The following is a 27543-nucleotide window of genomic DNA, read 5'->3' as shown; positions in this document are numbered from 1 at the left end:
ATAATTTTGTGTGTTTTTAAGTGGATTCGGGTTTTAAAAAATAAACTAGACCCGTTTAGACCCGTGGGCTTAAGACCCGTTTTAACATTACTAATTTTACACTAAGCCAAAAAAACCTAAAACTGAGGATCCGGACAATAGTTCCTATTTTCAAAGATTTGGCCCAACAAAACCCTAAGTTTAATTTTTAGAAATCTTTTAATTACGAGAGAGCATTAGCAGCGATGATCTCTGGATTCTGCAGAGAGCATTAGCAGAGATGATCTCTGGATTTTGCAGAGATGTCTTCAACAAGCTACCTGATGAATTTGGAGCCGAAGTTAACCAGCTTATGAGCATCAAGCTTGAAGGATCAGTGGGTTAAAAAACAAACCTCGCATTTATAGAACAGTTAAGGCAAAAAACAGAGTCTTTGTGCTTCTCAATAAGAACACTTCTAGTTTCAGTATCTGTAAAACTTTGTATTATGTAATGTTTTGATAGTTTTATGTGAATCTTGTGAAAGGTGTTGTTAATAGTATAACTCTTGCTAAAAACATAAAAACAATAATGTCTACAGAGATGATCTTTGTAATAAAACTTTTTTGTGCACATACTTGTTTCTTCTAATACAGTTTTGTGGGGAATTTTAGAAAATTGTAGAATCTTCATGAGGATCAGTAAAAAGAGACTGAATCTCTTCTAGAGATTTGCCTTTGGTCTCTGGAACAAGCTTGGCTATGAACACAAATCCAAGGCCAATCACTGTGGCAAACATCAGAAATGTTCCTGCAATAAAAACGTTTTAGTTAGGTGACAACAACTTTATTTTCAAGATTCATAACTTATTCATTAACTAAATACTCTTAAAAACAAATTAAATATTATACCTGTGGAGCTCCACTGAAGCAAAAAACTGAAGGAACAAGCAACGAGCCATGAGCTGATAGAGCTGACCAAATTACACATTGTTCCTGCTGCTCCCTTCACGTCTACTGGATAAATCTAGTATAGGAAATAAAATATTACTTATGTAATGGATTTAACATTTTTTTTTTTTAGATGTCTGCGTGATGTTTTTGTATCTATTAATCTTTTCTTTTTTTTTTTTTACCTCTGATGCTATGATCCATGGTATTGTTCCCATACCTGATCCATATGATCCAAAATACACCTAATTTAATAAACACGCAAAATACGGCTGTTATTACTGGAGATTATGATAATTCATTCGATTTTATACTTAAAAGTTGCTCTAGCTCTTTAAAAGTTGCTTTATGTTGTAAACTAGAGAATCGAAAAATGTAATTCTCTTGTTCTTATTCATAAATAAACTCGAGGTTACACACATATATATAGTAAAGTACATAACCGACTAGACATAAAACCTATGGCCAATGAGTCTTATTGTCTTGGACGGACACGGGCCATGTACGGGCCTGGTTATGGAGTCCATCCGTTAAGTGGTTTATAACATTCCCCCTTGGATGACATAACCATGCCGATGCTAACGGATCAATGCAATACGCTAGGGAGTGCTGCCTCATTAAAACCTTACCAGGAAAACCCAATGGGACAAAACCATGGTGAAGGAAAAAGAGTACAGCACGCATTGCTCCCCCTGTTCTAAGCATCCCTGAAGTCCTTAAGTCTCTGTATTCCCTGAATGTAGTTGTCGGTAATGCCTTGGTGAAGAGATCGGCTGAGTTGTCACATGATTGAACTTGTATCACTTGAACTTCTCTGGCCTTTTGTAGTTCATGTGTGAAGAAGAACTTGGGTAGGATGTGCTTCGTCCGATCTCCCTTGATGTAACCTTCCTTGAGCTGTGCGATGCAGGCCGTATTGTCTTCGTATATGACCGTTGCTTCCTTATCGTCAATCATGCCACAATCTGTCCTGATATGTTGAGTCATTGACCTCAACCAAACACACTCACGTCCGGCTTCATGAATTGCTAGGATCTCCGNACATAGGATTGAGAGATTTGAGATCTGTAGCAACTTATTCAGGGGAACCCATTTGATAAAATTAGAATCAAAATGACGACAAACAAATTAGAATCAAAAGCACATACCTGAAATTGGAATTAGAGAAAAAAGACACGACCCTCTTGTTCTGAATATGACGGTGGCGCGACAGTGGCGTAAGAGGAGCTGGAAGTAGGGCTGTTCGGAGATTCGCCGGAGATAGCTTCTCCTTCTCTCGACGAATTTTGAAAAATTTTAAAGATTTTGAAAAATTCTGAAAACAAATGAAATAAACGGGCTACCCCGATAATGTTTTTCTCAAATCTGTTAGTATTTGGGTCTTAATGAGTCTGTCCTTTTAAATCCGTTTATAATTTTGTGTGTTTTTAAGTGGATTCGGGTTTTAAAAAATAAACTAGACCCGTTTAGACCCGTGGGCTTAAGACCCGTTTTAACATTACTAATTTTACACTAAGCCAAAAAAACCTAAAACTGAGGATCCGGACAATAGTTCCTATTTTCAAAGATTTGGCCCAACAAAACCCTAAGTTTAATTTTTAGAAATCTTTTAATTACGAGAGAGCATTAGCAGCGATGATCTCTGGATTCTGCAGAGAGCATTAGCAGAGATGATCTCTGGATTTTGCAGAGATGTCTTCAACAAGCTACCTGATGAATTTGGAGCCGAAGTTAACCAGCTTATGAGCATCAAGCTTGAAGGATCAGTGGGTTAAAAAACAAACCTCGCATTTATAGAACAGTTAAGGCAAAAAACAGAGTCTTTGTGCTTCTCAATAAGAACACTTCTAGTTTCAGTATCTGTAAAACTTTGTATTATGTAATGTTTTGATAGTTTTATGTGAATCTTGTGAAAGGTGTTGTTAATAGTATAACTCTTGCTAAAAACATAAAAACAATAATGTCTACAGAGATGATCTTTGTAATAAAACTTTTTTGTGCACATACTTGTTTCTTCTAATACAGTTTTGTGGGGAATTTTAGAAAATTGTAGAATCTTCATGAGGATCAGTAAAAAGAGACTGAATCTCTTCTAGAGATTTGCCTTTGGTCTCTGGAACAAGCTTGGCTATGAACACAAATCCAAGGCCAATCACTGTGGCAAACATCAGAAATGTTCCTGCAATAAAAACGTTTTAGTTAGGTGACAACAACTTTATTTTCAAGATTCATAACTTATTCATTAACTAAATACTCTTAAAAACAAATTAAATATTATACCTGTGGAGCTCCACTGAAGCAAAAAACTGAAGGAACAAGCAACGAGCCATGAGCTGATAGAGCTGACCAAATTACACATTGTTCCTGCTGCTCCCTTCACGTCTACTGGATAAATCTAGTATAGGAAATAAAATATTACTTATGTAATGGATTTAACATTTTTTTTTTTTAGATGTCTGCGTGATGTTTTTGTATCTATTAATCTTTTCTTTTTTTTTTTTTACCTCTGATGCTATGATCCATGGTATTGTTCCCATACCTGATCCATATGATCCAAAATACACCTAATTTAATAAACACGCAAAATACGGCTGTTATTACTGGAGATTATGATAATTCATTCGATTTTATACTTAAAAGTTGCTCTAGCTCTTTAAAAGTTGCTTTATGTTGTAAACTAGAGAATCGAAAAATGTAATTCTCTTGTTCTTATTCATAAATAAACTCGAGGTTACACACATATATATAGTAAAGTACATAACCGACTAGACATAAAACCTATGGCCAATGAGTCTTATTGTCTTGGACGGACACGGGCCATGTACGGGCCTGGTTATGGAGTCCATCCGTTAAGTGGTTTATAACATTCCCCCTTGGATGACATAACCATGCCGATGCTAACGGATCAATGCAATACGCTAGGGAGTGCTGCCTCATTAAAACCTTACCAGGAAAACCCAATGGGACAAAACCATGGTGAAGGAAAAAGAGTACAGCACGCATTGCTCCCCCTGTTCTAAGCATCCCTGAAGTCCTTAAGTCTCTGTATTCCCTGAATGTAGTTGTCGGTAATGCCTTGGTGAAGAGATCGGCTGAGTTGTCACATGATTGAACTTGTATCACTTGAACTTCTCTGGCCTTTTGTAGTTCATGTGTGAAGAAGAACTTGGGTAGGATGTGCTTCGTCCGATCTCCCTTGATGTAACCTTCCTTGAGCTGTGCGATGCAGGCCGTATTGTCTTCGTATATGACCGTTGCTTCCTTATCGTCAATCATGCCACAATCTGTCCTGATATGTTGAGTCATTGACCTCAACCAAACACACTCACGTCCGGCTTCATGAATTGCTAGGATCTCCGCATGGTTAGATGAAGTGGCCACAATGCTTTGTTTCATAGAACGCCATGAGATTGTCGTACCACCGTGAGTAAAAACATAACCGGTCTGAGACCTAGAGTTGTGTGGATCCGATAAGTAACCTGCATCAGCAAAACCAACTAAACCTTCCTTGTTATAGTTAGTATAAAATAAACCAAAGTCTGTCGTTCCTTGTAGGTAACGCAGAACATGTTTAACACCATTCCAGTGCCTTTTAGTCAGACAGGAACTAAATCTTGCTAGGAGGTTCACGGCAAAACATATGTCTGGTCTAGTGTGGCTAGCCAAGAACATTAACGCTCCTATAGCACTGAGGTATGGCACTTCAGGACCGAGAACTTCCTCATCGGCCTTCTTTGGACCAAATGGATCTTTATCCAAATCAAGACTCCTCACAACCATTGGGCTGGTCAATGGGTGAGCTTGGTCCATTTTAAACCTCTTGAGTACCTTTTCTGTATATGCCATTTGATGCACAAGGATTCCATCATTCATGTACTCAAGCTGTAATCCCAAACAGAACTTAGTCTTACCTAGGTCTTTCATTTCAAATTCTTTCTTGAGATATTCTACTGTTTGGGCAATTTCACCAGAGGTCCCAAGGATGTTTAAATCATCCACATACACTGCTATTATTACAAACCCTTTGTTTGTAAACTTCTTTATAAATATACATGGACTGATTGGGTCATTCCTATAGCCTTCTTTAGCTAAGTACTCACTTAATCGATTATACCATATTCGACCACTTTGTTTCAGTCCATAAAGGGATTTGTTCAGCCTTATGCAGTACTGTTCTCGAGAACCATTCTTATCTTTGAGCTCAAAACCCTCTGGTAATCTCATATAAATTTCATTATCCAGTGGACCATATAAGTATGCGGTTACAACATCCATTAACCGCAAATCCAGTTTTTCTCTTATAGCCAGACTTATTAAGTACCTAAATGTTGTTGCATCCATCACAGGGGAGTATGTCTCCTCATAGTCTATTCCTGGTCTTTGAGAGAATCCTTGTGCTACAAGCCGTGCTTTGTATCTCACGATTTCATTTTTCTCATTTCTCTTCCTTACAAAGACCCACTTATGTCCAACTGGCTTTATTTCAGGTGTTGTCCTTAAGATCGGACCAAACACACTTCTCTTCTTTAAAGAGTTTAACTCCACGTCAATGGCTTCTTTCCACTTTAGCCAATCTTTACTTTGAGTGCACTCTAATATAGACGTGTGTTCATGATCCTCATTTATCTCAAGTGCTACCTTGTATGCAAATATTTTATCGATGTCGACATCTTTACGGTTCCATTGAATTCCAGACATGATATAATTTATTGAGATCTCATTATTATCAATACCTTCAGGACCTTGAGGTTCAGCGTCCCAAACCTCATTTGGTACCTTAGGCTTTGCCGCGGCTATGTCTGTATTTTCTGTAATTCCCTTAACCTCGGTCTGTTTTGCACCTTTAGACTTCCGAGGGTTCTTATCTTTGGAACCTAATGGTCTACCTCGTTTTAAACGTGGCTTAGACTCTGTAGCAACTTGATTATTGTGTTCCTTCTGAACATCAATACGTACTGGTGCATTACAAGCTGGTATGTACGATTTTGTTACTCTCTTTGGGTCAGCAAAGGAATCTGGCAATTGATTAGCTAGCTTCTGTAAATGAATAATCTTTTGAACCTCTGCATCACATGCTAGAGTTCGAGGATCTTGCCAATTTAAGGATGTTTGATTCCATGATAATTCTTTAACCAGCTTGCTTGTCTCTCCACCCAACATAGGAAATTCGGATTCTGTAAATTGACAGTCCGCGTATCTAGCCTTAAATAAATCTCCTGTAGTTGGCTCAAGATACTTAATAATGGTGGGAGACTCATATCCAACATATATTCCCATCCTCCTTTGAGGTCCCATCTTAGTTCTCTGTGGTGGAGCAATTGGTACATAAACGGCACACCCGAATGTTTTAAGATGGGATATGTCTGGCTCATGACCCGTTAATAGTTGGGATGGTGAATACTTATGTTCACTAGATGGCCTGATGCGTATAAGTTCTGCTGCATGTAAGACTGCGTGTCCCCAAGCCGACACAGGAAGCTTCGACCTCATTAGCAATGGTCGAGCAATTAGTTGTATTCATTTAATGAAGGATTCAGCTAATCCGTTTTGTGTATGGACATGTGCCACAGGATGTTCCACACTCACCCCCATGGACATACAGTAATCATTAAACGTTTGGGATGTAAATTCACCAGCATTGTCTAGACGTATAGTCTTAAGTGGAAAATCTGGAAAATGTGTTCTTAGTCTTATAATTTGAGCCAACAGCCTAGCAAATGCTAGGTTCCTCGTGGATAACAAGCAAACGTGTGATCATCTAGTTGATGCATCGATCATAACCATAAAATATCTAAACGTCCCACAAGGTGGGTGTATTGGTCCACATATATCACCTTGTATCCTTTCCAGAAAATTTAAAGTCTCTTTATTGACTTTTACTGGTGATGGCCGTATGATAAGTTTCCCTTGTGCACATGCTACACACGTGAGATTTTTAGGGATAACTTTTCTCTCTTTAAGAGTGTGCCCATTTGAACTTTTAATCAGTTTACGCATCATGTTCGAACCCGGATGGCCAAGCCGGTCATGCCATAGAGTGACCTGTTCATTGAACATTTTATTCTTTGCCAAGTTAGCTTCTATCATGTTAATCTTAGCATGGTATAAACCAGTGGCTAGTGCAGGTATAGTCTCTAGGACCTTCTTATGTCCATTCACGATTTCAGTAATGTATAGAAATTCTTTGCTTCCTTCACCCTTTGTTTCAACATGATAACCATTCAATCGAATGTCTTTAAAGCTCAATAAACTTCTCTTAGAGCTGGGTGAGTACAAGGCATCACTTAGTTCAATATGTGTGTCATTTGGTAATAATATGTGAGCTTGGCCGTAGCCTTCTATCAATCTTGCTATACCCGCAATTGTACTAACACTGGCACTTTTCATTATGAGGTTTATGAAATATCTTTTATCCTTCAATATTGTGTGGCTGGATCCACTGTCCACCACTAGTACACTCATATCCTCGGCCATTTTTAACACCAAAAGGGGTCTGACCGGTTTGGATCTGGGAGCTAAATACCTCAGATTTTCCCTTGATCTCGAACCACGAACCTCGATCTAGTACTGGACAACGAACGATCACAAACAGGATCACGAACGGCGCCCTTCTCTCGAACAGAAAACCGAACCGCTCACGTACAGGACCACGAACCTCGAACCGCTTTGGATAAAACTTTGATCACAAGCACAGGCTGCTTGAACTGATCTCGAACAAGGACTAGTCACGAACAGGAGTTGATCGTGAGCTAGTAAGGGAAATAGGGTTCGGTAAGAACAAAGAAGAGAGGCGGCGGTTTAGGGTTTATAGGGTTTTACTCAGCTGGATCTTTCAGGGCAGTCGTGCTGATAACGTGTTGTAAACTAGAGAATCGAAAGATGTAATTCTCTTGTTCTTATTCATAAATAAACTCGAGGTTACACATATATATATATATAGTAAAGTACATAACCGACTAGACATAAAACCTATGGCCAATGGGCCTTATAGTCTTGGACGGACACGGGCCATGTACGGGCCGTGTATGGGCCTGGTTATGGAGTCCATCCGTTAAGTGGTTTATAACACTTTATATCTTTAAAAACTAAAAGTAAAAAACTTAAACCATAAGTCCTAGAACTGTAATCTATAACTCTAAAACCTAAAAAAGAAATTGACCTAGTTATTTTAGATCATATATATTTTTAGATTTAACTCTCAATTATATTAATTACCATAACACTACTTAGAGCCAAGATAGGTGTTCCTGTTTCCCAGCATTGGTTTTCCTGCAGAACAAAATAACCGGAAATTTTAAAGTCCGCTATGAAGAAACTAAAACCAATTTCCGGTTTAGTCGAGAAGATGGGACAGTAAGCATGCCTTCAAGAAGAATGAAATGGCTGTAGCAAGACAGCCCAAGAACATTCCAGCTTGAGAAACCTACAACCACTCCCAAAAAGAAAATCCTAAACTTTTTTAAAAACCGAACAAATTAATCTCTCGAGTTCTTGCACGAGTTTTTAGATTTTGTTTTACCAATAAGAGTGTACGTCTTCCAGATACATCGACAAGCACGGTACCTAAAATGCCTCCAAACATCTACAAGAATGTGCTTTAAATTTATTGGTAAAACTAAAATGTATCGAATATTATATCGAAAAAAATTATGGAAATATGTAAACTATGGTCTTTGGTATAACCTGAACAACTGAAGTCGATATGAATCCAAAGTGACTCGATACACCTGGATCATCGGATAATTAAGGACCATTCGATGAAAGTAATCATCCTTATGGTAAATAAAAACAAGATCCATTGAAGAAGAAGGATGGTTACCGGTAGAGGTGAAAATGGAGCCAGTGTAAAAAGAATAACCGTTAAGACCTCCAAGCTGAGGCAAAGCTATAAGAACAACTCCAATCTGTATTATGAACCAATTGAAACAAATAAATCAAGAATATGTAAAAACAAAAACGCTTCTGAAGTTATTTTTAACCTTACGAAGAGAGAGTAACTTACAGTAAGTGAAAACGCATATTTTCGCTGAAATAGTTTGAAGAAACCGTGGTCATCGATGTCTTGTTGTTGTTTAACATGTTCTGTATAGTCCTGATCATCATCAAATTGTTGGAAGATTTATGTAATAAAAATAAAAAGATATACTTATGTAGATCATATGGATTAGATCCTTACTAATATCTCTGCTGCTTCATCTGATACATCATATGTTGCTCCTCTAAGGCTTAACAAAACCGCCTTAACCTCCGTTTCCCTCCCAACTTTAGCCTACAAAACGAATTAGTTTATTTGATTTAAGGTTGAAGTTTTGCAAAGCAAAGTATTCATGTAAAGATATAATGTTTCCCTTTGACTAACCAAAGAATAAAAACACACTAATCTTTCGCCAATAAATATCGAGTTTAACAGGTTTAAGGAAGAAATTTACATTAATTTATTTTCATGTTTAATTACACTTTTAAAACAAAATGTAAATTAAATGTCAAAAGAATTTTTGTAAGTTTTTATACAGAGATAAAAATGTTATGTTTTACATTTGGTAAATACACACTATTGTAGATGATACACACTATAAATGTCTGAGGCTATCGGATTTGGTTTTGTAGTATCCAAAATTTACTAGACAAAAACACAACAAAAAAAAAAAAAAAAGGAAAAAAAAATATACCGTATTCTTATGTCATGTGTTACCTTAAAAGTGAAAACATAATCCTAACATACAAATATATAAAACACAAAAAATATATAATAAGTGAATAAACAAATGCTTACTAGCCATCTAGGAGATTCGGGGATGAAGAAAAGAAGAGGCATAACCATTAGAGAAGGTATAGATCCTGTCCAACGTCAGAACACAAAAACCATTAGTACTACTTATTCATGTATTTGAATGAAATGAGAAAGTATGATTTTTGCATTCGATAAGAATTGGTCTTAATTACATACCCAAAATGGCTAAATTGCGCCATGCAACGACTGTTCCAAGTGCATAAAAGACCGATATACCAACACCCGCAAATAACTGTAGAACATTCGAAAATTGTCTAATAAAATTCCATTATAGTTTTCAAGATTTTAGTTCTCTTATAATTTACCTGAGCTAAGGAAGAAGCAGCTCCTCGCAAGTTCCTTGGTGCTATTTCAGTGATGTAAACCGGTCCCTGTCATTAATAATGATTGTCAGATCATATAATTTGTTACAAAATAAAAGCACCAATATATTTAAATCTTGTTTTCAATAAGTCTCAGAAGTTTATAATACCTTCTGAATTGTATCTAATCTAATTAACCCCAAAACTTACACTTACAAAATATGCTCAAAAGAATGTTTACTCATTCATACCAAATATGCGCTAATTCCGATCGAGACTCCTTGCAACAACCTCCCGAGATCAAGAAGCCAAACACCCTTTTGTTCAAACAATTAATTAAAAAATAAGATAAAGAATAATAAGAATAAGAAATTAATAACAACTTATAGCGACTTAAACGACTGCATTGAATTATTAAAATTTAAACCAATATAGAATTTGCAAACCTTGGCAAATGCAATAGCAAACCAGCCGATCACGAAGAGGATGTTAGTGATCCATATTGTCTGGTTCGAAAAAGAATCACACAAAAGATTAGTATGTATATTATAACCATAACTTATTGTACTACAATTAACTTTTAACATTGAGAACTAATTACTATCATTCTTCGGCAGAAACTTACGTAGACACGACCAACCAAATCTGTTAACTTCCCACAGATTAATGCTCCAAGGATTAATCCAACCGTCAATATCGATCCAAACAGTGAGTACTGATTTTTTTTTTTAAAACAATAACTGAAAATTAGTTGAACCAGAATCCAAAACCAAACAGATAACCGGAATTAACCGAAAATGAAAATAAAATAAAATAGAACTTGTTACATCAGCTATGGAGAGATTCAAGTCTTGCATGATACCGGACTGTGTAGGAGCTGAGTATCCGATCTGTAAAAATGATATTAATTACACGAGGAATAATAATAATAATAATAAAAGTTTAATTTATCAAAATCTGGAACTGACGATCAAACATGCATGAACCATTTTAGTTTTCGATTAAAAAATTTAAGAACTAGATTATTAGAAAATCAAGCTTAGGAACTCACAATGCATCCAAAGGCAAAGGCACCGCAAGAACCGACAATGAAAGCAAGAACAAAAGGTTTTGTAGAGGCTTTTGATATTTCAGACAAAATTGAAGAAGATGATGATCTACTAGGAGACGCAAATAATAAACCTTCTTCTGCCATTTTACGAAATGTTATATTATGAATCAAATTTGCTTCGTTTACATTACATTCTTTTGTTCTTTAACAACAACAACAAAAAAAAGTTTGTTAAAGGTATGGTAAGTTTTGTTTTAGAAGTAGATGAGAGAAATTAAAAGAGATCGGAAAGCTAATTCAGATTATTATTTTATTTTATGAATTAAGATTAGTCTTGTAACTCGTGCAGCAAGAAATTGCGGAACTGAAAACACACAAACTGTACATGTTTCCTTTTCTTATTTATTACTACAAGTATTATATATTTTGTAATTAATGGTTATCACGTTTGCTTTGTTTCTTTTTTTCTTATGGGCATGTAAATTTTTAAAAAGATGAGTTGTATGGTATTTAAGAAAATACTTAAATAGCAATGGAGGGCAAGAAAAACACAAAGCACTTTAACTACCCTATGCCTTAACTGATGTTAATATATAATAACAAAGCACCTAATTTATGGGAATATTTAACATATTTATATGAGCACATGACCCAATAGTAATTAAACAGTATATCAAGGAACCACTTTTGTTGTCTAATATATATAGTATAGCTAATAGCTTGCGTCTTGAGGTCTCAAAGTTTAGAGGTAGTATCTTAAATTTTATTTCTTCCTTGTTTTAGAAAACTGTAGAATCTTGAGGATGAGAATCAGTGAAAAGAGACTGAATTTCTTCTAAAGATTTGCCTTTGGTCTCTGGAACAAGCTTGGCAGTGAACACATATCCAATGCACATCACTGCCGCAAATATCACAAATGTTCCTGCAATATAATAGTTTTATTTCCCAAGTTCATGCATGAAGAAGATCATTAATTTGTAGATAGTTATACCATTATTTTGTGTATAATAATAATAATAATATATATATATATATATAGTATAGACTAATTGGTTACCTGTGGAGCTCCACTGAAGCAAGAAACTGAAGGAATAAGCAACGAGCCATGAGCTTATAGAGCTGACCAAGTTACAAACTGTTCCTGCTGCTCCTTTCACGTCTACTGGATAAATCTAGTTAAGATAATGGGAAAAAAGTGAACTATTAATTTACAGTTAATTAACATTTATAGATAATGCGATTTTTTAAAAAAATCTTTAGTGTTTACCTCTGATGCTATAGTCCATGGTATCGAACCCATGCCTAATCCGTATGATCCAAAATACACCTAATGTAGTATATATGATAAAGTTAATACAAAAAGCAGGACAATTTTTATGGTTTTGGCTTTGTTTAAATAATGGTGTTTTCTTCTTCTCTGAATAACGGTTTATTTAATTACCATAACACTAGTGAGAGCCAATATTGGTGTTCCATTTTCCCAGCAATTGTTCTTCTACATGAGTAAGAAAACCAAAAAGATTACATCTTGGTTATTCAAAACTGAAAACCAAATCACCGGTTTAGTAGAGTCGTTATATAGATAATAGGATTAGTAAGCGCATGCATGCCTGCAAGAGGAATGAAAGGGCTGTTGCAAGACAACCCAAGAACATTCCAGCTTGAGAAACCTACAATCACTCCCAAAAAAGAAATTATTTTCGAATCAAAATAATTAACCTATCGATTTGGTTATTTACACTTGCGGTTTTTGGGTTTAAATTTTTTTGTTTTACCAGTAGGATAGAACGTCTTCCGGATAAATCCACTAGCACAGCACCTAAAATGCCTCCAGATATCTACAAGAATTAATGTGTTTTTAATGATAGGTAGAAAGAATGTATTCCGAGTGTTATCAAAAAAAAAAAATTTATATATACATGTTTTATGATCTTATATTAGTAAAACCTGAACAATAGATGTCAATATGAATCCAACGTCACTTGATACACCTGTTAAATCAGATAATTATTGACCGGTCGATAAAGCAAGATGGAAGAAGAAGAAGAATGAACGTTTTATTTACCGGTAGAAGTGAAAATGGTATCCGTGTAAAAAGTATAACCATTTAGACCTCCAAGCTGAGGCACAGATATAAGAACAACTCCAATCTGTGTAAACATGAAAAAAAAAATCAAGAAAATGCAAAGACAATAATATAAAATGTTTTCAATTTCTGTTTCATTTTTTAACCTCTTTTTGAAGAATTACTTACAATAAGTGGCAACGCGTATTTTCGCTGGAACAACTTGAAGAAACCACGACCATCGACGTCTTGTTGTTCTTCAACATGTTGTGTATATTCCTGATGACCATCAAAATTAATGTTGGGAATCGATCAATGTAAAAAAAATATATATATATATATCATATATATGACTATTCAGTATTCAGTGCATATATAATTTTATATATCCTTACTAATATCTCTTTTGCTTCTTCCGACACATCAGATTTTGCTTCTCGCAAGCTTAACAAAACTGCCTCAACCTCCTTCTCCCTTCCCACTTTAGCTTACAAACAGATTTTTTTATCAATGATAAGAGCATTTAAGACCAAAAATTTAACAATGTTAAGATCCATATATATATATATATATATATATACATGTGAAGTTAACCCCTAAACGTATTTGACCAAACAAGTAAATGCAAATGGATTAAAAAAAACAAGCGCTTACTAGCCATCTAGGAGATTCTGGGACAAAGAAAAGAAGAGGCACAACCATTAGAGAAGGTATAGATCCTGTCCAACGACAGAACACAAAAAAAATATTAGTACAAATTATTTTTTTGAAGGAATGTTCCATTTGTGCAATTCGATATGAATCAATCTCCTTCACATACCCAAGATGGCTAAATTGCGCCAATCAACGACTGTTCCAAGTGCATAAATAACCGATAGACCAACACCTGTGAATAACTGTATAGAACATTTAAACTTGTATTGTATGAATGTAATGGTATATTACATCTTTTATAACAGTTTTTTTTTAGGAATTTGGTTCACTTAGTTTACCTGCACCAAGGAAGAAGCAGCTCCTCGCAGGTTTTTTGGTGCTATCTCGCTGATGTAAAAAGGACCCTATGATTTCATTAATCATCATCAGATGATATGCTTTATTACAAAATTTCATGCCAACAAATAACTTCAATATAATTTGAAATCTCATTTAAAAACACCTATAGCTAGGGTTTTAATTCATTCGTACCAAATACGAGAAAATTCCCACCGAAACCCCTTGCAATAACCTTCCAACATCGAGCAGCCAAACATCCTTTGTGACAAAAAGGGAAAAAAAAAACATAACAAAACTTTTTAAGAGAATTAAAATCACTTATAAAGTTAAACAAGTGCATTTCATTATTGATTGTAACATAGCATAAATTAAGAAAACTCAATAAAAATCGCAAACCTTGGCAAATGCAATAGCAAACCAGCCGATTACGAAGAGGATGTTAGTGATCCATATTGTCTGGTTCGAAAAAGAATCACAAAAAAGATCACTAGATTAGTATATTATAACCATTACTAATTGTACTACAATTAACTTTTAACATTGAGAACTAATCATTCTTCGGTAGAAACTTACGTAGACACGACCAACCAAATCTGTTAATTTCCCACAGATTAATGCTCCAAGAATTAGCCCCACCGTCAATATCGATCCAAAAAATGAAAACTGAGAGAGAGACAAAAACGAAAAAAAAAAAATAATAATATTTTAAAATTAGCTGAACCAAAAAATATCCGATCAAACCGGAATAAACCGAAAGAGAAAATAAAATAAAAATTAATAATTGAACACTTGCATCAGCTATGGATAGATTCAAGTCTTTTATGATACTTGTCTGTGTAGGAGCCGTATATCCGACCTGTAGAAACAAAAAAAAACTGTGGTTGATGAAAATTGAAATTGAAACATGCATTAAACCAATTGTGATTTTAAAGAACATTAAATATGAGTTTTTTTTTTTGTTAAAAAACATTAAATATGAGTTTAGAACTCACAATGCAACCAAAGGTGTAGGCACCACAAGAAATGGCAGTGAAGGCAAACACAAAAGGTCTCGTGGAAGCATTTGATATTTCAGACAGAACTGAAGAGGATTTACTAGGAGAAGCATTTGGTGATTGTAATAATAAAGATTCTTCTGCCATCTTTTTAGAATCTGAGATTATAAATCAAAGTGTAATTAACACAATCACAAGAAAGCATAATTAAACTTAATCAAAGAAAGAAGGATATATATATATAAATCCTGGAAAAATGCAAAAAACCTTTTTTTTTTTTTTTTTTTTGAATTGTGGAAGATTGTTGGTCTCCTGAAGTAGTGGAACTACATAAAAAACAGAGGTTTTATTTCCCCTTTCCCCTTTTATGCTGAAGTTGGAATTAATTAGCAAGAAATTTAGTAACAAAAGTGGGGGCTGGGCACAGTAAAACAAATAAAGACTATCACCAGCCAACAACCACGCAGGGTCATGTACTCACGTGCCAACTACCAAAATATATATCCCCCACACCACTTTTTGCTTCTTCGGAACTCGGACACAGAGCATCCACCAGCTGTTGTGACTTGAGAGTTTCAACATATGTTTTATGGGCTTGTTTACTTGTGGCCTAATGATTTTTATAGTCCAATGATTCCACGTGTATATTTAAATAACTTGGGCACTTCTTGTTACACAGACCCATTTATAGAAGCATGTATATTCATTATTGTTTATTCTTATTTTCCTTTTTCCCTTTTTTTTAAAAATATAATTTCGCGCGATTAAAATTTTTTTTACTTAATTTATATAACTTGGGCGATCAAACCCTACGTAATTTATGGGAATATTTAACATATTAATTCGCACATGGGCCAATCGTAAAAAGCATATCAAGAACCACTTTGTTGTCTCAATCTAGCTAATAGCTAGAAGTCAAAGTTTAACTATCTTTTCAGAAAATTGTCGAATCTTCAGAAGGAGAATCGGTGAAAAGAGATTGAATTTCTTCTAAAGATTTGCCTTTGGTCTCTGGAACAAGCTTTGCAGTGAACACATATCCAATGCACATCACTGCCGCAAATATCACAAATGTTCCTGCAATATAATAGTTTTATTTCCCAAGTTCATGCATAAAGAAGATCATTAATTTGTAGATAGTTTATTAAAATTGTTGTGTGTATAATATATATATATATATATATATATAGTATAGACTAATTACTTACCTGTGGAACTCCATTGAAGCAAGAAATTGAAGGAGTAAGTAACAAGCCATGAGTTTATAGAGCTGACCAAGTTACACACTGTGCCTGCTGCTCCTTTCACGTCTACTGGATAAATCTAACAAAGATAATGGTAAAAAAACTGAATACTTAATTTACAATAAATTAACAATGTAGCTATTTTGATTTTTTTTTTCTTTTTTTTTTAAATTTTGTTTAATTTACCTCTGATGCTATCATCCATGGTATCGGTCCCATGCCTAATCCGTATGATCCAAAATACACCTAATACGATAAATACACAAAACACAATTTCATAGTTTTGGCATTGTTTAAATAATTGTCTTCTGATTAAAACTGTTTATTAATTACCATAACACTAATGAGAGCCAATATTGGTGTTCCATTATCCCACCAATTGTTCTTCTGCATGAGTAAGAAAAGAAAAAAAAAAGAAAGATTACATACCGATTTTTTAAAATTGAAACCAAGCCACCGGTTTAGTATAGTATATAGATTAGTAAAGCATGCCTGCAAGAAGAATGAGATGGCTGTTGCAAGACAACCCAAGAACATTCCAGCTTGAGAAACCTACAATCACTCCCCAAAAAAATATTTTTTGAAAGAAATCTCTCAAAAAGACCTATCGATTTGGTTATTTAATTACACTTGCGGTTTCGGTTTTAATTTTTGTTTACCAGTAAGAGAGAACGTCTTCCGGATATATCCACAAGCACAACACCTAAAATGCCTCCACACATCTACAAGAATGTGCTTTAAATGATCGTTAAAAGAATATGTATTGTGTGTTAAGCGAAAAAAAAAAAAAGAATAATATGTATGACTTATAGTGATGCTTTGTGATCTTACAATAGTACAACCTGAACAATAGATGTCAATATGAATCCAACTTCACTTGATACACCTGTTAAATCAGATAATTATTGATTGTTCGAAAAAAAAAAAGATATATGAAAGAAGAAGAAGAAGAATAAGGTTTTATTTACCAATAGAGGTAAAAATGGTATCAGTGTAAAAAGTATAACCATTAAGACCTCCAAGCTGAGGCATAGATATAAGAACAACTCCAATCTGTGTAAAACAATGTGTTAAATAATATAATCAAGAAAATGCAAAGACAATAATGTTTTCAATTTCAGTTTTAATTTTAACCTCTTTTTGAAGAGTTACTTACAGTAAGTGGCAACGCGTATTTTCGCTGGAACAATTTGAAGAAACCATGTCCCTCAACGTCTTGTTGTTCCTCAACATGCTGTGCATATTCCTGATAATCATCAAAATGTTGGGAAATCAATGTAATATATATATATATATATATATATATGGATCTATCATATATTGTATCATGACTATTCAGTGCATATATATTTATATATCCTTACTAATATATGTGTTGCTTCATCTGATACATCAGACTTTGCTCCTCGCAGGCTTAACAAAACCGCCTCAACCTCCTTCCCCCTTCCCACTTTAGCCTACAAACAGATTTTGTCAATGATAAGAGTATTTTATAAGCCTTTGGTACTTTTATCGTATTTATGGGTTGGAAAAGGAAAGAAGAGATTATGCTAAGCAAACAGGATCTGATTTTTTTATCTGATTTTTTTAATAACGCAATGTTATGTTCACATGTGAAGTTTAACGGGACGACCTAGAGTAGTATATAAGGACACTGGAATCCTATATATGAAACTAAGCATGTGAACACAAGCGTAAATGCAAATGTATTTTGACCAAACAAGCAAATGCAAATGGATAAAACAAACAAGTGCTTACTAGCCATCTAGGAGATTCTGGGACGAAGAAAAGAAGAGGTAGAACCACTAGAGAAGGTATAGATCCTGTCCAATAATGACAGAACACAAAATCATTAGTACAATATTATGTCTCCTTTGAAGGAAACAAACAAGAATGTTCGATCTGTGAATTGATATGAACCAGTCTCCTTTACATACCCAAAATGGCTAAATTGCGCCAATCAACGAGTGTTCCAAGTACATAAAAGACCGATATACCAACACCGATGAATAGCTGTAGAACATTCAAAAACTTGTATTGTAGGAAGGTAATTACATTTTTTATAATAGCTTTTAAGGATTTTGGTTCTCTTAAGCTTACCTGCACCAAGGAAGAAGCAGTTCCTCGTAAGTTTTTTGGTGCTACCTCGCTGATGTAAATAGGCCCCTGTGATTAAATCATTTTCAGAGATTATATGCTTTATTACAAAGTCCATGCCAAGAAATTACCAGAATCCTATTTGAAAATCTCGTTTTTCAGTAAAAAATCCAAATGTCAACGTTACTCATAATCACCTCTAAAACTAAACACGTACATTTACAAACAAAGAATGGTATATATATTACCCACCATGCATCAGAGTTGTCAGACCAAAATATCAGAGAACATATAATAACCCTACTAAACCAAAATCAAACAAAGGTTTTTTTGTTGAAAGGTTAATTTTCGGGGGAAAATAAACTACACATTTTATGTCCAACATTGCCAACAGAGAGACCTTAAACTAGCAACAAATCCACAAAACTTAGATTGAGGAATGATTAAATCTAATTAGACTTGTTTTGGAGTATTTCAAGGTATTTTTTTTATTGATTAGACTTTTTTTTTTTTTTGCCAACTATTGATTAGACTTTTTTAATTATTTATTCATACCAAATATGTGATAATTCCTCCCGAAATCCCTTGCAATAACCTTCCAACATCGAGCAGCCATGCATCCTTTTGTCACATAACAAAAAAAAAAAAAAAAAAAAAAAAANAATAATGAGAAAAAATATATTTAAGATAATTAAAATCACTTATCGAGTTAATTTAACAACGGCATTAATTTCATAATTAAAAGAATAATGAGAAAATCACAAACCTTGGCACATGCAATAGCGAACCAGCCGAGTAAAAAGAGAGTGGTTGTAATCCATATCGTCTAGCTCAAGAAAAAAAGATGGGTTTACACACCTAACTGAATAATTAAAATTTGTAAACCGAGAGAACTTAACCATTGTTTTTGAATTGGAAACTTACGTAGAAACGACCAACCAAATCTGCTAATTTCCCGCAAACCAATGCTCCAAGGATTACCCCTACCGTCAATATCGATCCAAAAAATGAAAACTGATAAGAACGACAAAAAAAAACAAATAATTGAAAATTAGCCGAGCCATAACCAAATCCAATCAAACCAGAAACAGATAACCGGAATAAACCAAAAGAGCAAAGTAATAATTGAACACTTGCATCAGCTATGGATAGATTCAAGTCTTTCATGATACTGGTCTGTGTAGGAGCCGTATACCCAACCTGTAGAAACAAAATATTTGGTTGGTTGAGATTTAAAACTGAAAACATGCCATTAACCCAATTTTGATTTCGATCTGATTTTTTTTTTGTTCTTTTAAACTGAACTCACAATGCAACCATAGCTGAAGGCACCAGAAGAACATGCAATGAAGGCAAGAACGAAAGGTCTCGTGGAAGCATTTGATATTTCAGACAGAAGTGAAGAAGATTTAGTAGGAGAAGCATTTGATAAATCTTCTGTATGAGAATGTACTAATAAAGATTCTTCAGCCATTTTTTTTTTTTAGAATCTGAGATTATGAAATCAACAGTGTTAGTGTAACACAATCACAAGAAAGCATAAAATTTCTTAAAAGAAAGAAGAGATAAAATCTTGGAAACAAAAAATTGTAATAATGTATGGAGGCTTTTATTTATTGTGTTCTGTAGAAAACGTCGAGCTCATTAACGACATCATGTACGTTGTATCCAAAGTGGGGAGTGGGGCACATCAAAACAAAAATAATAATGCATAGCCAACAACCACGCTCCACGCAGGGTTATACTTAATCACGTGTCAACTACCTCCTATCCCCACAAATCTTTTGCGTCTTTCGGACTCGGACTCAGAGCATCCACACCGTCTGTTGGGAACTTGAGTCTATTCAACAACCTCAACGTATGATTTATGGGCTTGTGGACTAATGAATAAATTTTTTATAGTCCAATGGTTACACGTAGATTAAAATCGTATGTGCATTCCTTCTTACACAGGCCCGTTTAAAGAAACATGAATTCATTATTGTTTATAATTTATTATTATTTTCCTTTTTCGTTTTTTTAAATATATATAATTTGGTGCGATTAAAATTAAAAAAACAAGGTATGATTCGGGTAAACATAGTAAAAAAATTTTGAGTTATTTTTTAGGGACAACTTTTAAAAAATAGCTCAATGTTTTAATTGGATTATGTAAAATACTCTACTCTTATTTCATTTCACCCTACTTAAATTGAGAATTTTTTTTTTTAAAAAAAAAAACCTAAATAAAAGTTGAATGTTAAGAAAATAACCCTTGTTACAAAATTCAAATCCAAAAAATGGTTGTTCTAAACAATTAGTTGCATTAGTTTCTATTACAAAATACATAGAAAAATTGTAGCTTATTCCAACTATACAAGAGCATTGTTTCATATGATTGAGCTAAAGAAGCGTTAGAGAGAGAGAGAGCTGGCAAAAGCCGAGTTTAGCCGGTGAGTTGACTTTTCAAGTAATCACTCACACAGATCTGAACTCACCTTGTCCCCATCATTATTTATGACACCGTTTGTTTTGTTTTTCATTATCATCATCATTATTTTTTCTTTATTATTACAATTAGTAGCACTAGCATATGAGATGACAGAAAAATAATTTTCAAAGCTTAATGCCGGTGGAAAATTTTGTCTTTTCATTTTTCTTTAATTTATGTTGACGTTTTTGCCGGCATGCTGTATGAAATAAATGCGTCAGCTACGATATAGGATTATGTATTTTTTTTCCGATTATTTTTAGTTTCACATAATTGCGTCTGACGAATGATGATTAGTGGTGAAAAAGTTGTGTTTGATTGTATCCAGATCTAATCGTGTACAAATGTAATTCTTTCTAACTCATCACTTCCTTCACAGCTTCATATATAGCGTATGTAAAAAAAATTTGTTTACCTATTTCATATACGACCGAAAACAAACTTCCAAGTTCCAAGCAACTAGTAATGCACTATATATAATATTTAAATTTTATTAAACTAGTATGAACGTTCGATTTCTTCAATTCAAATGCTGAAATTTATATATAAATTTGAGTTTTTCTTACAGAAATTATTTTATATCAAATATTGCTTAGAAATTAGAACAACCAAAATGCTATAGCGAATTGTATTTGTCATCTACGTTTCACCATTTTCAAAATACTTTTGATAAAGAATATTAATTACTCACGGTGCTGTTCATTCGTTTTACTTAGTCGTTGGATATTCATCGAGTAATACATTATTTAATGTAATATATTATTAATGGGAGATTCCTTATCATGTTGCTTCCATCATCGGATACCTTAGAAAAAAAAAAGGAGAGTTACATGCATGCAAGTCGTGCCATCTAAATGCCACCAAAAGGCAAAAAAACCAAAGCAAACTTAACATATAATTAACATATACCAAAGGTCAATAATGATTTTTATAATCATATGAGGTCAAAGCTTGCTAAATTTATCAATGTTATGGACAGGACACGGCCGCCATTAACGTTGTTTTAATCTTGATAAACCATATCAAACTAATTAACCGAGACTAAAAAGTTTATCCATGCATGATATTAACTGATTTACATCATTTCACCTCTCTTTTTTTGTTTGTGAAATTGAAAGTATGAAAAGATATAGAAAATAATTCTCTTTTTTCTTCTCTTTTTTTTTTTCTTTCTATAATATAGATGGTATAATTTATAGATAAAATGGCTTTCTTAAAATCTGAGGTAGTCAATCTTATATTTTTAGGAGATAATTTTCTATGACTCGAGTTTTTTTACATTTACAGTCCAAGAAAAAAGCCTTTTTATAATTTATAACTTTCCCTGCAGGTTTAATGGTTCATCGTGGAATGACATTAATATGTTCAAAATTTTTAATGAATGAAAGGATTATTAATCAGAGAAATAATTACGCTGTGTTTTATATATGCGTGTGTGAGTGAATAGTATTGGCAGGCAAATTTAGAAAATAATATATAATTTAATACAAATGTATGTGCACATTAATATAACTCGTATAGTCATATACCTAATTAATAATCCTCACATGGTCTCTCCTTCTCTCTCCCTCCCTCTCATACTATAAATGTTTGTGTACTTCATGTTATTATAGCCTACTCAATCTTTCTTAATCCTTCAACAGAACAAGAACTCAAAAAGATCAATCAATGGCATTAATGGTGAAGAATCGTCCGTACGAGTACACAAAGATGGAGAAAGAAGACCCACAGGAGCTAATTCACAGAAGAGCTCAGTTCCTAATCCAGAAGGTCTTAGAACGAGCCGACAACAAGACCAGACAGCTGCAACAGAGGAGGAGATCATCTGGACCGTTGATTATGATCCGAGTGGTTGGGATTCGAATGAGAATTGGTAAGAAGCTAAGGAAGCTGAGGAAGCACAACAGTTGTGTCTGCAATAATCTCATCTCTCGTTTCCTCAAATCTTTTAAACGTTTCTTGTGTTCTTCTTCTTCTTCATCTTCTTCTTCTCGAACTATCTCTGATCTTCCTCCTCTCTTCTCTATACAAGTTTGATGATCTTGATCTTTGTGTTTTAATATTATATGTTATGATATATGCTTCCTATTGTAAAAAAATATATAATTATATATGATATCGAGCTAAAATCTGGTTTGGGATCTTTGATTGTTAAAACATTGTCGTTGAAATATCATAAGACATCACTAAACATTTCAAATATTAGACACTTCATTTTTTTTAGAGCTCATGTTTTAGATGTATATTGAGGAATAATTGATTTAGTGAAAAGGTCTCTCGCATGCATGTGACTTGTTAGACTGGAAGTAGGTTCAAGCGGGCCGATGAGAAAGTTAGGACTTAGGAAAATACATTTTATCAAATAAGTTATATGAAAAGTGACTATATTGAAAAGGTTTTTTTCAGCTTTTGCTAAGAATATGACACTTGGCATGTTATCTATCTAATACCTGTCTTCTTTTGTGTTTGGATCTAATTAATTAAATTCATTTGTATTTTGGACCTAAGTAATTAGAGGCCCATAAAACAAACAAAAAAACTCTTAACATTTTTTTTTCTCTTCTTCAATAAGAACCAGTTGTAGATCCCTTATCATCTAAAGCCACAATTTATAAGTTTGTGGTTTCATTTTAGTTTATTTTGAAATTACATATGGGTTTCAATTTTATGTATGATTCAGGGCAAAAACAGTATCTAAATTATGTATAAAATTTATTTCTGGGTTTCAATCTTATAAATGATTCATAGGCAAGAAAAGATTCTAGATTATGTTAGATTGTGGGATGTTTATGTGTTCTCAAAATTCTCTTATAAATTCATAAATTTTTGGATTTTTATTTCTGCTTAGTTTAATTTAATCTTATATAATCTAATGGTGGATGTTTTCTGTAAGTAATTTGATAAATGCTTACTCATTTATTCCCGTTACATCTTACAAAATTTTTTTCCATAAAAGTAGAATTCATTCCGTTTTCCATGAAATTAGAATTCAATCCCTAATTACTCTCTTTTTAATACAATTTTTCAGTTATTATTGTTTAATTTCAGTCATTAGGTTCCTATAAAGAATAATTATTTTTTATATATCTTTCCAAATTTCAATAGGTATTCTTGAATAATTTTTAAATTATTTTTACAGGTTATCATGTTTGTTGTTCACATTAATACTACATAAAAAAACATTTTGTGAGAATGTTTGACAAATTTATTTATTCATTGGAGTGTTTATGTATGTCTTTCCTACTCTCCATGAGCTGGTCCGACAATTTAGGATGTCATACGCCAATATTTTTAAAAACCCCATTTTTTATTATTGTAAACAAAATTATAAAATATACTAATATAAAAAATTATTTTCATTATTTTCATATATTAGTTAGTTTTTTTCTTGCTCACATTTGTTTTTTTTAATGTTTTTATGTTCATTTAAATATATATACGAAAATAAATATTATATTGCCAAATAACTCATTATTCTTTTAAAACTTTTCGAATATGGAAACTTTTTTTTTAGAGTTAATAACTGAACTTATAATTTTAATTTTAATATTTTCCTACATAAAAAAACCTAAAACTTTTGGCCTAAAATATGTCCTAAAAAAATTGATGCCCTAATCTTTAACTTCACTTGCTCGACCTATGGGTAGAACCTTGAATCATTTTTTATTTTTACTTCAGGGTTGTCGTGTTTGTTGGTTTTGTTAAACTGTTAATATTACTACGTCATGAGAAAAATGAACTATATCATGATTTAATATGTTGGGTATGTTAGGTTTTGTTCTTTTCTTATATTTTAGAATTTCAATTTTTTTTCCCTTTTGGATATTCATGTGGTATTGGACGATGCATATGAGAATTCATCTTTAAGAAAAAAAAAACATATTTAAAACTATTATAAAAAAGGAAAATTGTATGCTTATATCATATGCTTAAAAAATCATGTTGTTAAGCTTGTGATGTATTTTTATGTCATGGTATGATATGAGTTCCATTTTTCTATACTATATCTGATTAATTTGACTTCTATAATTTTGAGTAGTATATGCTAATTGTATATTGGTATCATATATTTTTAAGAATCTTAGTATCAAATAGCTTTAGAACTAACCATCTTAGAAATAAAAGAACAAAAAAAAATTCCTACAACATTTTCCACTTTCACATATAATAGTTTACTTTCTAAGAAATTATATTATTATGACATTTGACATTATAATATTCTATGGTTTTTCTTCTAAGTAGATACGACAAAATGATTATTCATTTTATTCAATTGCATCTATGATGATGATGAAATAAAACCATTGCATGTTTATACTTATCCAAAAATTAGTGTAAATTTTTATAACTTTATTTACTTGGATTCATTTTCATTATTAAAATTTCGTAAAAACAATTTTAATTTGTATTAGAATGTATAAATAATAAATTATATTATGAGGGAGCAATGTGATTGCATTTTTTACCTCACTAAAAATTAACTGGTAAAAATATTTATTAATTTCATTTTTGTTTATCTAAATTTCATATTTAGATTGTATTCATGTAAGTTATATTTTCAAAATTACATTTTTCTATAGATTTCGAACTGGTAAAAGAAATTGTGCAAACACAAGCGACAAAAGAAAAAAGATGGTGAATGCTTAAGACCATGTGCATTGGTAGTTCGTCATAGAGTTTCTAATAATTAAAATAAATAAAAAAGAATAATATTATTTTAATTGGAAAAGGGAAAATTGATTCTCAAGATTTAACATATAATGACACATCTAAGTAGCTAGATTTTTTAATTATAATAAACAAAATCCACAAAAGTTTAAAATCTTAATTAAATAGTTTATTTTGTTATTTTTTAATTTTCAAAATTTTTATAAGGCATAAAGTACAATTAGCTTTCTAACAAGTTCCATTATGCATAATTTTAAACAATATATTTATATTATTTAAAATTAATATTAGTTGATACAATAAAAATATTAGTATGATTAAAGAAATTATGAAAGTTGTAAAAAAATAAGTATCGTGAAACTTTCACAAACTATATTAGTATATATAATTTTATTACTGATAATACATATATATTATGAAATATAACTACTTAATATAATTAAATATAATTAATAAGCAATTTAATATGTTTTAAAATATTAATAATTTTGTATTTATTATTTAAGATCAAAATGAAAGAAAAATAACAAAATAAGTATTCAAATAAATTTATATTAAAAATATTAAGTTACATTAAAAATAAAAATATTATATTGACGAGAAACTCACCAATGGATACACAATATTATAAAGATATTCTCAAATTTCTCTACATTAAAAAATAATATCATATGATGAAAAATTTAATGAGTCTCTCACCAATGCACATGCTCTAATATGTATTGAAAATCTAAAAGGAGAAAAAACTATACACTCTACTATGCAATCAAAATTTTCTCCATGTGTTGAAATACTCTAATACTATATATAAAAGTAAAACTTAAGTAACACTAAACAAATGAACCCAAAAAAAAACTAAAATGATTAGTATATTTTTGAATTCACAAAAATAACCATTAATTAGTAAACAAATAAAAACTAATAATTTCCAAATTACTAAAATTGAACAACATTGTAAGCTAAATTCGTGGGATGACTTCTAGTATATATATATATATGATGTTTCATTATTTTCTAAGTAATGTTTAGTTTAGAAAAAAAAAGAAAAAAGAGAAGGAAAAAAGTGAAGAATTAGAGAGATGATATTTTCATCTAACCATGCCAAAAATTTTATATTATAAACTAAGACATTTGACGAGATCATATCAATTCTTGAGTTATGGGGTTGTTAAAAAAAAAAAAAAAAAAAAAAAAAAAAAAAAANAAAATCTAGTTATGGAAAGCCAACAAAAGCATAAAAACTGTCATTATTTCAGTACTGAGATTTTTTATATAAAAAAAAATACCAAACCCAAAATATATACATTATCTAAAGCAATTTTTGTCAAACATATCGGCCCTTACTCTTACTCACAAGTTGAAAGACGACAAAAGTGAGTACGAAAGAGACCAGTATATTCTATGTGTTGCACCTATATGCAAAGAAAACATATTTCTATATGCATTATATGAGTCTATGACGACATTATACATTAATGTATCGTGAACCAAAGTGGTTTTAACTGAGATATCACCACTCAAAACCGAGAATAACGATGCTGAGCATTTTCTGTCTAAGTATAGCAGATGGATGTCGCAGTCTATTTGAAAAAACTACATATATTTTGGAAGTTCTAGCTTGCCATATACGCAGGGCCACACTTACGTACCTAATGGTCGAAGAAATTAAGACAACTATGTTTTACCTAAATTTTGTTTTCGTCCAAAGCAAAATCTCATAATATTCTCAACCACATAAGAACGACGAGGGGAAAATAATTGTAATGCGTTACGACTTTTATTAATCTTTTGGAAAATATGATATAATTTAACTCAATTTAAAACTATACAATTTGAGGGAATAAATGGGAAAATGGTTGTGTGCGAGAGAAACTGGAAAAAGCTGTAAGACCGAGCATGGCCACATAACTCATTCATCCATCACGATCTTGTCGGTTCTTTTACTTCTTTTGATCAAAC

The 27543-nt window shown here is 32.5% G+C and overlaps 4 protein-coding genes and 1 pseudogene across 5 annotated transcripts; 1 reads left to right on the top strand and 4 right to left on the bottom strand.

The window, feature by feature from the left end:
* LOC104707624 (sugar transporter ERD6-like 15) lies at positions 426 to 1139 on the bottom strand. The gene is made up of 3 exons (XM_010423997.2): positions 1094 to 1139; positions 870 to 984; positions 426 to 768 (listed from the first exon to the last, which is right to left on the bottom strand). Exons 1-3 carry the CDS (start codon positions 1124 to 1126, stop codon positions 629 to 631), a joined length of 288 nt encoding a protein of 95 aa, XP_010422299.1. The 5' UTR covers positions 1127 to 1139; the 3' UTR covers positions 426 to 628.
* On the bottom strand, positions 2745 to 11304 carry LOC104707621 (sugar transporter ERD6-like 15). The gene is made up of 18 exons (XM_010423995.2): positions 11053 to 11304; positions 10829 to 10891; positions 10627 to 10716; positions 10448 to 10507; positions 10253 to 10318; positions 10005 to 10070; positions 9856 to 9931; positions 9682 to 9746; positions 9085 to 9177; positions 8911 to 9000; positions 8728 to 8812; positions 8592 to 8635; positions 8428 to 8490; positions 8272 to 8331; positions 8124 to 8177; positions 3413 to 3472; positions 3189 to 3303; positions 2745 to 3087 (listed from the first exon to the last, which is right to left on the bottom strand). The coding sequence occupies exons 1-18, from the start codon at positions 11194 to 11196 to the stop codon at positions 2948 to 2950; spliced, it is 1434 nt and encodes a 477-aa protein (XP_010422297.1). The 5' UTR covers positions 11197 to 11304; the 3' UTR covers positions 2745 to 2947.
* Positions 11585 to 15254, bottom strand: LOC104707622 (sugar transporter ERD6-like 14). Its single transcript, XM_010423996.2, has 18 exons — positions 15103 to 15254; positions 14904 to 14966; positions 14684 to 14773; positions 14507 to 14566; positions 14303 to 14368; positions 14110 to 14175; positions 13938 to 14013; positions 13762 to 13836; positions 13513 to 13604; positions 13307 to 13396; positions 13118 to 13202; positions 13000 to 13043; positions 12828 to 12890; positions 12663 to 12722; positions 12494 to 12547; positions 12320 to 12379; positions 12110 to 12224; positions 11585 to 11974 (listed from the first exon to the last, which is right to left on the bottom strand). The coding sequence occupies exons 1-18, from the start codon at positions 15250 to 15252 to the stop codon at positions 11832 to 11834; spliced, it is 1452 nt and encodes a 483-aa protein (XP_010422298.1). The 5' UTR covers positions 15253 to 15254; the 3' UTR covers positions 11585 to 11831.
* On the bottom strand, positions 15896 to 20092 carry LOC104707620 (sugar transporter ERD6-like 14). 2 transcript variants are annotated; one of them, XM_010423994.2, is made up of 18 exons: positions 19756 to 20089; positions 19584 to 19646; positions 19371 to 19460; positions 19213 to 19272; positions 19002 to 19067; positions 18450 to 18515; positions 18287 to 18362; positions 18108 to 18172; positions 17714 to 17806; positions 17506 to 17595; positions 17318 to 17402; positions 17192 to 17235; positions 17009 to 17071; positions 16842 to 16901; positions 16683 to 16736; positions 16536 to 16595; positions 16314 to 16428; positions 15896 to 16182 (listed from the first exon to the last, which is right to left on the bottom strand). In XM_010423994.2, exons 1-18 carry the CDS (start codon positions 19918 to 19920, stop codon positions 16040 to 16042), a joined length of 1458 nt encoding a protein of 485 aa, XP_010422296.1. In that variant the 5' UTR covers positions 19921 to 20089; the 3' UTR covers positions 15896 to 16039. The 2 variants fall into 2 exon arrangements, with proteins under 2 accessions (XP_010422296.1, XP_019084104.1); XM_019228559.1 differs by lacking the exon at positions 15896 to 16182 and having other exon boundaries at positions 16339 to 16418; positions 19756 to 20092.
* LOC104709730 lies at positions 22463 to 23090 on the top strand (annotated as a pseudogene).

Source organism: Camelina sativa, chromosome 8 (genome assembly GCF_000633955.1).
Source record: "Camelina sativa cultivar DH55 chromosome 8, Cs, whole genome shotgun sequence".
Classification (NCBI taxonomy): Eukaryota; Viridiplantae; Streptophyta; class Magnoliopsida; order Brassicales; family Brassicaceae; genus Camelina; species Camelina sativa.
The sequence above is the reverse complement of the archived record's forward strand: the minus strand, read 5'-3'. Positions and strand labels throughout refer to the sequence as shown.